Source organism: Trachemys scripta, chromosome 11, assembly GCF_013100865.1.
Source record: "Trachemys scripta elegans isolate TJP31775 chromosome 11, CAS_Tse_1.0, whole genome shotgun sequence".
Classification (NCBI taxonomy): domain Eukaryota; kingdom Metazoa; phylum Chordata; order Testudines; family Emydidae; genus Trachemys; species Trachemys scripta.
In genome coordinates this window covers 27172004-27185067 of record NC_048308.1, presented here as the reverse complement: position 1 = coordinate 27185067, position 13064 = coordinate 27172004, and the positions used below count along the sequence as shown (strand labels likewise).

Genomic DNA, 13064 nt, shown 5'->3' with positions numbered 1-13064 from the left:
GTGGGAGTCCTGAGTTCATGGATGTATAGTAAAGCATGTAAGCACATGTGCAATGCATTCTGGGTACAAACTGTACTCCTAAAATTAGTCAGTAGAGTTGAATATTTATTGAGTTGAATATAACTTATGGAACATTGAAAAGCCCTTTGGGCTAGTTTTTCAAAATGACTGTTTGGCAGGTACTTAGAGACTCAAAATTACACAAACACTTGAAATAATTTTCAGTGTCACCATCTACTTTAGTTTTACTTCTGAAAATAAGTAAGCACGCATGCAACTTTTCCAGCCTCACTATGAGTTACACTGGCTCACATTATTTTGTCCATGATTATATAGTGCGGCTTAGGTCTTTTAGACAGCTAAATCAGTGACTGTGCTTAAAATAGTGTACTTAAATATTTAAATCACCTGTGTAATCACTGCAATTTTGCAAGTGCAAAAATAAAGGCCCAGATAAAGTCAGGCTAAGGACCTGGAATTATTAATCCTTTCTGCACATTGGGAAAAGCGTTACCCATATTATTCAACAGTTATATCAGGAAAGCAAAATCCAGTAAAGTGGTGCAAGCTAAGAAGCGACATATAAAAGAGCCTAAACATGGCACAGCTGTCAGACATGTCCTTGGGCATCTGAACAGTGGCCATGTGTTTTTCAGTGATTGCCATAGTTAGGCATATAGTAAATGGGGTGGGTTTTGGTTATGCTGACCCCCTCACTGTTTTTCTGGAAGAGGTTCTATTCTGCAGTGCTGTGTGGCTGTTACATAGTGATTTTGATGACTGCTATGATGTGAGTGTTTCTTAAGGTGGAGAAATACTACCCAAGTAACACAGCTGAATTAAACATGCTTTCCCCTCATTGATTTATTTGGATTTCTACAATAATAAAGAAGGTGTCTATACAAAGCTCTAGGCACACACAATACAAGGTACAAAACAAAGATTAAACAATATCTTATTCTCAACAAAGTATGAGTTTAGCTTTCTTTGGCCTTGACACACTCCATTTTTCTAAAGGACAACCCCTTTTCCGGCTTAAACTCCTATTTAATGCTCCACTCACCTCAGAAAAGCCCACCAACTGTTATTTAAGGTTCCTTTTCCACTATGAGGGGACTCTGGGCATTCCCTTATGGAAAATAACCCCTACAGAACTGAATAAAAAATGAAAAATATTTGAAACATCCTGTAGAATGAGGGAAATAAATCCTTGCTATAAAATTCTCTAGAATGGATTTAAAAAAACCTAAAGAAAGAATGTAATACAGAATAAGATCCTAACAGGCTTTAGAGTAATTCCTATAAAAAAAAACTATTAAGTGTCTACAAAACACTGGTGGTTTCATCCTTACTAAATTGTTTAGAACTTTTTCAGAAAGGTCTCAATTATGCACGTCAGCCAGTTACACTATTTAGGTGCTTAATTACACCCACCTGACTGGTTAAAACACCTTTTACACCACTGGACGATTTAGTCCTGAATGGCTAAATGTTTCACTTTATTTTTACATGGTGCAGTGAGCAAAGTGAAAAATTAGCAGCTCCCAAGCCTTCACTGTATGCAATCCTCTTGTAACCATAGCATGTTGTTTTACAGCCAAAGGCATTTAATGAAAGATGAATGTGACAACTCATGCTGTGTGTACTGCTTCTTTAAATCAGTATCAGGAAGCTATACAGGAGACAGGTGGGTCAACCTACAGGCATAAAATGTACACTACAGCAGAGAGACAGAGGGATAGATTTAGGGATATTTTCTTTTATTAGACTAGAGATCTTTATTCATTGTTAAAGGAGATACTGTGTCATATTTTGTCAAATTGTCATTGTTATATGACTTGCTACAAATAAAATCATTAAAGAGAAAGCAAAGATCAGTAGCACTGTTAAAAGATTATACTGATTTATTTGAAAATACAAAAGTCATATTTAGTAACTTGTATTACCATTATTTTGTGGAATATTGTACGTGGAGTTGTGTAACTGTTTTCCCAATAGAATAGATAGACATTTCATTAAGTATCATTAATCTGTATTATCTGAGTCAAGCCTTGTATTGTTACTGCAAGTAATAAGGAAAATAGGATGTCTCCAATCTGTATATTTGTGGAAATGAAAACTTTGTGGAACTATTCCATTTGCACACATACACTCTACAGCTCAAGGATCTCTGTACAGTGCAAATACTCCAGCTAGGTGATTCAATATACTAAATATTAATGTCTACTGATTACACTCCTAAGCCTTTTCTGAAGTGAATGAAAACACTAATGCCAGTTCCTCATCCATCAGGATAAAAGCAGGTTATTGAATACTGATGCACCTTCTTGAAGCCAGTTGGATAAGAGAGAAATCAGCTTACAAATTAGCTGCAATATCTAGTCTAGATTTAGAGTGGACAAAGTATTGAGTGAGAAAGGAACCATATAATCCAATTAAATCCATTTAATATTTGTGCTTATAGATGATACCATCTTCACTAGGAAGTGGGTGTGCAGGCAATGGGACTCCAGAAAGCAGTTGTAGACATCAGCCCAAAAGGGCAACTGTAGTTTGCGAAACTTTTATAAATAACAATTAGAGAAACTTACAGGAGATATTTAGGGATCCTGATCCTTTTGCATTTGCATTCCTAGGATGGTGCCTTCTTAGTCAGAAGTGATACCAAGAATACACAGTTTGTTCTAGTGATTTGAAAAGTGAAGGATCCTCAAGATACCCTTTTCCTCTCAACTCGAACATCAGATTAAAAAAAAAAAGAGAGAGGTATTAAAAGATCTCAGAGATTTCAACAATGCCAATTGTGGCTGACTCCTACTCACAATGGTTTTCTCAACAAAATGGCCAGTTTTCAGAATGGAGAAAGGTAAATAGTGGTGTCCCCCAGGGATCTGTACGGGGTCCAGTCCTATTTAACATATTCATAAACGATGTGGAAAAAGGGGTAAACAGTGAGGTGGAAAAATTTGCAGATGACACAAAACTACTCAAGATAGTTAAGTCCCAGGCAGACTGTGAAGAGCTACAAAAGGATCTCACAAAACTGGTTGACTGGGCAACAAAATGGCAGATGAAATTTAATGTTGATAAATGCAAAGTAATGCACATTGGAAAACATAATCCTAACTATACATATACAATGGCGGGGTCTAAATTAGCTGTTACAACTCAAGAAAGAGATCTTGGAGTCATTGTGGATTGTTCTCTGAAATCACCCACTCAATGTGCAGCGGCCGTCAAAAAAGCAAACAGAACGTTGGGAATCATCAAGAAAGTGATAAGAAGACAGAAAATATATTGCCTCTATATAAATTCATGGTATTCCTACAGCTTGAACACTGCGTGCAGACATGGTTGCCCCATCTCAAAAAAGATATATTGGAATTGGAAAAGGTTCAGAAAAGGGCAACAAAAATTATTAGGGGTATAGAACAGCTTCCGTATCAGGAGAGATTAATAAGACTGGGACTTTTCAGCTTGGAAAAGAGGCGACTAATGGGGAGTATGATAGAGATCTAAAATCATGACTAGTGTGGAGAAAGTAAATAAGGAAGTGTTATTTACTCCTCATAATACAAGAACAAGGGGCCATCAAATGAAATTAATAGGTAGCAAGTTTAAAACAAACACAAGAAAGTATTTTTTCACACAATGTACTGTCAACCTCTGGAACTCCTTGCCAAAGGGTGTTGTGAAGGCCAATACTATAACGGTGTTCAAAAGGGAGCTAGATAGATTCATGGAAGATAGGTCCATCAATGGCTATTAGCCAGTTTGGGCAGGAATAGTGTCCTTAGCCTCTGTTTGCCAGAAGCTGGGATTGGGTGACAGGGCATGGATCACTTGATGATAACCTGTCTGTTCATTCCCTTTGGGGCACCTGCCATTGGCCACTGTCAGAGGACAAGATACTGGGCTTGATGGACCTTTGGTCTGACCCAGTATGGCCCTTCTTAGTTCTTATGTTCAGTTTTGAAGTTTTCTGACTATAACACAGGTTCCTGGAGCAAACTTCCTGCTTTATTGTCATATTCATCATGCTTCTGGTTGGTAAACACACACATCTTTGACTTTCTTTGGACAGAATAATCATTAGTCTATCTTTGATTTCCTGCAGCTTTTGAAAAGTGTTCTTATCCATCACAATTTTGTTTTTGAAGTTCTGCTGATAATTAATATATGCTGAGCTTCAACAGGAGCTACAGCCACAGTCTTTGGCAACAAAAATTCGGCTAAGGGAACATGCCCACATCCTACCCTTCAGAATAATTCACTTTCAAATGGTCTTGCTTCTATTTTATGGTGTATGGGATCATTATCTGACAAAGAAACATTAAGGAAACTGTTTTTGTAAGGCACCTTTGAGACTAAAATCTCTATACCAAGAACAACAATACAGTGCATGCTTGCTCTCCTAGAGTGATACAACCATTACTTTAATGATGTCTCAAGTGCACAGTAAGGAACAAACAAACTAAAAAAACAACCCCAAAATGTAAGTGTTCCTTTCATCTGAGAAGTGTACAATATGCATACTATGGAGTGCTGTAGCAGATCGAGCACTCACCACCTCCTGTTGGTCAGTCTGGGAATTAGCTCATCAGCCTCAGAGCGCCTCCTGTTGGCTGGTGTCTCGCCTGCCTCAGGCCCCATGTCCCTCCTGGAACCCAGTGCCCCTTACCTTGAGGTTCTGCCCACCGCAGTCTCCCCACACTCTGGGTCTTACCTCGCAGGGGAACTCCCAATCCCCTATACCCACCTTGCCTCAGTGGCTACTGCCTGTCATCATCTAAACATTTTCAGGGGCAGACTGCAGTCTATAATGGCCACTCATCACTGGCAAGGGGGTTGGACCAGCTGCCTCTGCCTCTCCCTGGGCTACACCTCTGCAGCCCCCGTACCTGCTTTGGGCCTTTAACAAGGCCTCAGCCTGGGGAGTTGCCAGGCTGGAGCTCCCCAGCTCCTCTTGCCCTTCACCAGCCCTGCTCTGCTTCCAGTACCCTGAGCTCCCAGGCAGCTAGGCCCTTCTCCCTCCAAGGCTGGAGAAAGTCTGTATCTGCCTTCTGGCCCTGCAGCTCTTTTATAGGGCCCACCCTGGCCCTGATTGGCTGCCTCCCAGCCTTTTCCTATTGGCGCTCAGCCCCAGCCCTCTCCCAGATCTGGCCTTTAACCCCCTCAGGGCTGGAGCGAGGTGACCACCCCGCTACAAATGCATTATTGCATTAATAAAATTTGGCTCTCTCTCTCTTCTAATTGTTTTGTAACATCTTGACTCCATCTGTACATTGTGGCAACCTTTTCTTCATTCAGATCTAAAAAGGCAATCTGCTTGGCCATGTCAAACATGGCTGTAGGGACGCTTTTTCTAGAGGAGGGATTCCAACATAGCCATGATGTTCTAACCAATTGGTACAAGCATGAATAAATCAAATGATATGTTAGAATTCTCCAAATCTATGTCAGAAAGGGAAACAATGGATGGCAGTAAGATTACCATTGGTAAATTATGAAGGATGCTCATTCAGGAGAAAAAGACGCACACAAAAAAGAGCATTAACTCGATTGAGGCTGTGGGAAATAGTGAAGTAACATGAAAATCATGTCAAGCATCTATCAAACCAAGAGTACCAAAAGTGCATTTGCACTAGGACTCTGCCTTTTTTGTTCATTTTGCACCAATGCAACTCGGACCATGGTTAGAAGAGGCAATGATAAAAATGCCTGAATGTGCTATATTAGTGCTTCCACTGTTGCTAGCACTAGTGGAGCTGAACTGGGGCTGGAGAAAGAGTGAAAAACGTTGACAAGCCCTCGAAGTTGCCATCTATTTCCAAAATGTATTATATGCTGCATGAAATTGGAGCTTATAAAGATGAAGCACAACAGAATAATATGCACGGTGACAATGTTATCTTCAGTGTAAAAATCTTCTACACAAAAGGGAATGGAAGTGCTTTATGAAAGAACAGATAGTTACAGAACTGGGAATCTGACAAGTAACAGCTGGTATGTGTCAATGGGCACCTATCATTGTCATCAATAGATTTTGCAGTTGAAGAATTAACAGGCATGAGTCAGCACAAGGTTAACTAGTTTCTCCTAGTGTTGCAGAATGGATGGCCATACCTTCATATGTACTAGCATTCACCTTTCTAAGTGTATATGTGTTGAGGTAGTCCCAAGACTTATAAATTTTATCCATTCTTAACTTCAAAAGAGAAAAAAAAACATTTTCTTTTTCAAACTTGTCTTGATTATTGGTAGAGCTGGTTGAAAAAAAATGTCTACATTTAAATTTTTTTTTGACAAAAGAGAGAGAGAGAGAGAGAGAGAGAGAGAGAAGGGGATAAATGGTTTGGGAAAAAATTTCACGAACATTTTCCCAAAATTTCAACCCGTTTTAAGCATATGCTTACATGCTTTCCAGAATGGAGTGTTGACTTCATTTGGACTACTCAATACTTAAATTCTTTCACTGAAGCTATGTTGATTTACCCCAGCTGAGTATCTGGCCCTCAGTGTATAACTCTTTTAAAGTTATACCTATGAAAACAAAAGGGTAGCCAGAATTTTGTTTTTTTCATATCCAGAAAATTGTATATTTCTAACTCCAGAAGAGCTGAAGTGATTTTTACTATCTAACTTATAAATGTTCACCTTTGGGAAGGGAAGCCACCTCTAAAACATCTGCCCCTAAGGTGACTGTTTTGTTATGATCTTAGATCTGACTTCTCCTTTCTTAAGCCTTTCATTTTCCTCTCTGTCTTTGTGGAGACAAATTCTCTTAAATACATATGCAACTCTGATCTGGGTCCTGATCCTTTTGAAGCCCATTGTTCTCAGTCCCTTTTGTCAGAGAGATGGACAGACACTGTAATCTGAATTTCAAAGGTAATGAGTAACCCCGGATCCTATTCAGTTCAAGTACTCAGCATTTCTGAAAATGTCCTACTGTTTGAACATATAATGCTCACCTCTTTGTAATCACCCAATTATTGTTCTTCATAAAAACATTCAATGGAGCTTGCTTCCTCTCCAATGCTGCAATATAGGAATATAAAAGGGATGTACAGGGCTAGTGAAGCTTTATCCCTTAAATTTATTCATAAGAGTGGTTCCTCAGAATCCATCATAGGACAATAGGATAAAAAGGGATTGTTTGGTAGTAGGTTTTGAACTGCTTACCATTAACTTTTAGATCCTAGCTAAAACTAAGCTTTGGGACATGTATTCCAAAAATAATAACATAATTAAATAGTATGACACCAACCGGTAAAGGCCAGAAAATTCTAACTTTGGACAAACACTCCATCTTTACATTAGGTTGTGTGTCTGTTTTCAGCTTTAAGTGGGGAATTCCAATCACAATTTTTAATTTCCTAGCTTCTGATAGCAAGTGTGTCATCATTAACATTATTCAAGCCTACTGCTTATTATGTGTTGGTAAATATTCACAGTCCAAAAAGAACTCAATGACAGGCACCTGTAGGTCTTGAGATACTCTGTATTTTGGGTATTACATTCAGCATAAATTCCTGAAAGAATAACTTGAGTCTATAATCAGAAGCTTGCAAGAGGAGAGCCTATATAGAATTCTGAATACTTCCTTGACAAAACTACATCCTGATGGAATTCTCTAGAGGGAAAGTCCACCACAAATTTGAGGAGACACCATGTGCCAACACACATTTCTGCTAGATGACACAAAAGCTTCAGATGATGAAATATTCTTTTAAGAAAATGAACAAACATTCACCTCTATCCCTGGCTAGTTGTCTTAGCAGACAGGCCAAGCATTTCACAGGTGAGGAGACTAAACTTCGCTCTCACCATAAAAGGTAATCCCTCCAGAACAGGTAGAGAGAGGCACATTACTGAGCTAGCATAAGTAAAGGTTTTGTTGACTCTTACCATGCTGTGCTAATTTTGTGACTAAAATAGACTCAAGCCACCATAGCTATCAGTCTGGCATCTTCCACAAAAACAACACTTGAATAAAATAAATACTGTAAACCCTGGTACCATTAGACAAGGCTTCACCTGCTGGTACTTGTACCATGGTAGCTACATCACTAGTTTTCAACAGAGCTGGTCAAAAAATGCAGAAAACTTCATAGAAAAAAAATTGAAACTAGAAATGTTTTCACCAGCTTTAGTTTTTAATTTGTTCCCATTGGTATTTTATTAATCAATTCCTGCTTGATGTCTAAAAACTTGTTTTAATTAGGTCACACTTTGCCTCCTTTTAAAATTTAAAGGTTCTGAATACCAAGAAATAGCATAGTATTAATGCTTTCCATTTCCATGGTAATCGCATTGCACTGAAAACATATTATTTTATTTCTATTCTTGATACCTTGCTCACTTATTAGGTTGATGCTTATTTTTCAAACTGGTGATTTTTCTTGAAGTTTAAATGTCTTCTGAAGTAAGACATGAAATAGCTTTTTCTAATGTGATGCCTGGAGAGTTCATCAGAAAATTCATAAGCTTATTTTGCCCAGTTTTAATGAGTGAGGAAGGATAGATCTGTTTGTGAAGCTCCCTCTTCTCCTTACTACAAGTGCATATTTTATAACTAGCAATTGTGTTACTGCCCTTGACCATTTCAAATATTCTGGAGTGACATTTTTAATCTGACTTTGGAATTTAGTGTCTAATGAAAGAGTCCCACAATTTATATAACATGGGCCAAATGCTGAGGTCTTTACTTAGACGAATTCCTATTAACGTCCCTAAATGGGAGCAAAGAACAAATTGAACAAGGACCTCCCGATTTGACTGTATATGTCTAAAGAAACTATTAAAAGGGGGAAAATGCTATCAACAGATGCTTTGCTCTCCAGAGAATGGAATATTCTATGACCAGCCAACTCACATCACAAACCTAAACACACAGGGTGAAATCCTGGCCCTATTGAAGTCAATGGGAGTTTTGCCCTGGCCCCATTGAAGTCAATGGAGCCAGGATTTCACCTGATAGGTAATCATGTTCTTTAAAACAATTCTCAGTTTAAATAGGGTTATACTTTCTAAGGGACATCTGTTACGGAAAGAGTTATTGTCTAGTGCACTATGGTTCAAAGCAGCTAAATCCTCAGAGTTCTTGACCTCTGTCTGGGTAGATACCATAGGGATACCCCAACTGCCTCCCAGGGAGCTGGGAAACAACACGGCAAGGTAGAATCAGTGGAGGATGGAGAACACTATATTTAAGACATTAAGCTCCCCAGAGCAAGTTTTTAAAATATAGGGCACTGATTCAGGTAAGCACACACTTTAAGTCTATCTTTATTGAAACTGGTTCTTAAGTATGTGCTTAAAGCTAAGTATATGTGTATGTGCTGTCCTGAATTGAATACTACACTTTTCTTGAGAGGCACAGACACTGGGGGGGGGGGGGGGGAAGGGGTAGAGGAGAGAGAGAGAGAGAGAGAGAGAGCACAGATGGCAAGGAATTGTAAATTACTTCATTTTTTGCACTTACAAAAATTTGTAAGAATCTCTACGAAGAAAATGCAAAATCAAAAATGGAGAATTATGTACAAATCAAGGCCTGAGGCCTCATCAATATTTTTGTTAACTGGAGACCAAAAAAAGCATTTATCAAATGTCTAGGATTAGAGCTTTAAGGAGTTAGATGCTACAAGATGAGGGCTAAACAATTTCTTCAGGTTTCCTTCTTGACTGTATATTACAAAAGGAACCATGGAAAGAAGCTTCCTCAATAACAGGACAGAGTCCTTCTCAAAGACAATAGATGAAATGCCCTGAAATTAGAACAACAATAGGTAGAGCCCTGCAAATCTGCAGGTATCCGCAAAAATGGTCTGCGGATAGGATGCAGAGCGAAATTTTGTATCTAGAGCCCTGCAAATCTGAATATCTGTGGATCATTTTTGCTAATTGGATGCAGACACAAATTTTGTCTCCATGGAAGGCTCTAACAATGTGCTTTTCCTGGACAATTATGGACTATTGTGTCCAGGTTAATTGGGACATGGTTTAATTCACATCAAAAATTTTAGTTTTAAAATGCCTGTTCTTTAAGATTGCTTATCATAAGTTACAGACATTCATTTACTTTTATACCCAGCAAAAAGTGAACTGAATTAACAGGTACATTTAAACACGTGGGTACACACACACAATATTGTACATCTGATACTTTAAAGTAAAAACACTCAAAGCAAAAGAAGCTTAGAAAAAAAATCTCTATCCTTCTAGTTCATTGAACAATAAACAACGTATACTTTCACTATGTAGTTAAGATACTGCCGAAGCCTCAGCTGATTTCTTCTAAAAGTAATAATAATGTCTGCTTGACAAAACTTTAGTGTTTTATGCATAGAAAAGGGATGTATTTAATTTTATTTTGCATACTACTTTGCCTTGTAAAGACTGCAATATATCATATAATATTAAGTCATTTTTCACATCCTTCCTAATCATTTATTCATCAAAGCCGCAATTTTCCAATCTTCCTTTGATTTAAAAAGGTAATTTACAAAATAAATGCATTTCATTTTATTCTTGTCAGGGGCAAAATGCCTCTAACTGATAGAAATCAAGTCACTATTCTGCAGGATATGAAATTCCTTAGACAGCATGGCTCTCATATGTATAAAGAATAGAAATCCCAGTCATAGCTTGCAAATCCATGATAATATACATAGTTGAAAGCTTCTGTTGAAAAGCATAGTTGGATTTTCAATACTGCACACTTCTTTATTTAATTTATGTCAATTGGCAACCCAACTGTTTCAATGAAAGCTCTGGGGTTTTAATATAAATATATTAGTAAACTTTATGATAACTTTAAAATCATTATCTAAAAATCTTTCAGAACAATGATAAATGTTGCATGCAGTAGAAAAAGAACCCCAAAAACATGAGCACGAGGCATCTCTAGTTATTTTTAGAATTTTAAATTAATCCAGAACTTGCATTTTAGCTAAAACAAAAGTGCCTCATCTGCAATGTACATGTCATTATAGTATAACTGTTGGTTGTCAGAAAATGAAGTAAAATGGGAATTACCCTAAAAGACATTTCAAGATTTTCTCCACCCCAGATATCCATTCCTGCATCGTAAGTTCCTATCTCTTCAAAGTAGTTTCTGTCAATAGAAAATAGGCCACCAGCCATAGTAGGGGTCCTAGTTGAAAACAAACAGAAATAAAAAAAGAAAAAAGAAAAAAAAAGAAAAATACCTTTTGAAAGACACTGAAATTTAATAAATGATACTATAGCACATATGTCTCCAGACCTTTTGAATATAAAAATATATTCTAAATACATTAATGAAAATATATAAAATAATATGGTTTAGAATGTCTACAGCTCTACTCCAGCTGTGGGCCAAATAGTGCAGTTCTTATTCAGGCAAAACTCCCACTGACAACAGGAGTTTTACTGAGTAAGAACTGCAGCATCACTCTGTACGTGAAATTCCACTTAATATGATGCACCTAAAAAAATCAGTTTAAATGGATGGAATATTGGCCTTTTGCTTCTGGAATAGCAGTTTAAATCCAATCTGAAATGCTTAGTGAAGAGAGTTTAATGCCTTTAGCTCTCCCCTTAGAGAGAGACTAAATGTTCATAAAATTACCAGGCATAATCTCCCTTAACAGGATTATAAATCTTTACAACAGGCAAATCCAATCAGAGTGCAAATTCACTATGAGTAAAAATATCCTGTTTTCCCTGTAAAGATTTTTTAGAGTTTAAATCTACATTAATGACAAATGTTTATCTGAGATAATATAAACATATATTATTGAAACAGTACTAATTTCAGGCTTCACAGACACTCGGCTTTGGCCTTCTCTTACCATCAGAATAAAGGCTTAGATAATTTCATAATCAATGCTTTTATTAGTGCATCTATAGTACTGTCAACCTAAATACTAGTGCACAGCTAAGGAGAGAGGACAGAACTAGCATGGAATCTAAATTAAAACTTGACCCTGCAAACATGGCTATGAAGAACTTTAGTCATATGTTCTAGTATTTCAGAATAGTGCCTTTATGTTCTATACTCTCCCTCATTGAAAAATTGGCCCTCCACATTTTAGTTAATCTATTGGTAAATTCCTTAGGGCAGGATTGTGATCTGTCCTTACAACACCATACAAGGGAGTAAGAAGGTGCAAGGCACTGTGTTAATCCTCTGCATGGGTTATCTACATGGAGGGGCAGTGTGGGAAGGAGAGCAACTATTGTGGAAATGCTATTCCACTGTTGTATAGATGGGCAAGCAGGGGGTGGGGAGATTGGCAGGGTCTTGGCTCTGACCCTCTCCTGCAATCCACTAGTCAGCAGATTCGAGCCAGTGTGGAGGCTACTGGTATAGACCAATAGCAGATTACTTCCCTCCAGTAAAAAAAGAGAAGTCAGAGAGCAAATAATGGCAATTAATTCTCTGATCTGCTCTGATGGTGCAGCTAAGCCCTGCCCCTTACTGAAGGCAGGTTCTAAAGTTACATTCTAGCCCTTAACATTTAAGATGCTGATGTGATGAAGCACTTAAGCTTGAGCTTAACTTTAAGCAGTCCCATTAAAGTAATGAAGTCTTATGTGCTTTGCTGGATAAGAATATCTGAGCACAAAAAAAATTAGAATAACTATTAATTAGGGACTGGTGTTCAAATATGGAAATTGAATAGTGGTTTTATCCTCAGAATTAAGAACAATTACAAAATGAATGACATTTAATTAGAATATGCATTTTGAAACTAATCTTTTCTATTACATTGTATACAAATATATATAGACGCACATACAAATAGCTTTAATAGACAGCTGAGTCAATAATTTAGTAATTCACAACAATTAATTTATTCAGCAAGTTTTCTTTATACAATGGATTGTTTGTGAAGATTGAATATCAGATACTCAAGTACAATGTTTAAAATTTGTAGTTTGCTCCTTGTCTTTGGTCAGATATGTCACAGGTTTCTCTTCCCTGAATGGATAAGCAATGCAACCACTTCCAGCACAAATACCCATGGTGTGTGAATTTAAAATTCAGTTTCCATGAATGCTTGTGAATGTGACAT

At 37.5% G+C, this 13064-nt stretch overlaps 1 protein-coding gene across 2 annotated transcripts in view; it reads right to left on the bottom strand.

Annotated features, from left to right (window-relative positions):
- The window catches only part of GALNT13 (polypeptide N-acetylgalactosaminyltransferase 13), a 342638-nt gene that overhangs the window by 136932 nt on the left and 192642 nt on the right, over positions 1–13064 (bottom strand). For both annotated transcript variants that reach the window (XM_034785889.1, XM_034785888.1), the window contains one exon: positions 11041–11158. In XM_034785889.1, coding sequence (XP_034641780.1) covers positions 11041–11158 — 118 coding nt within the window. The remainder of the gene's footprint in view (positions 1–11040; positions 11159–13064) is intronic.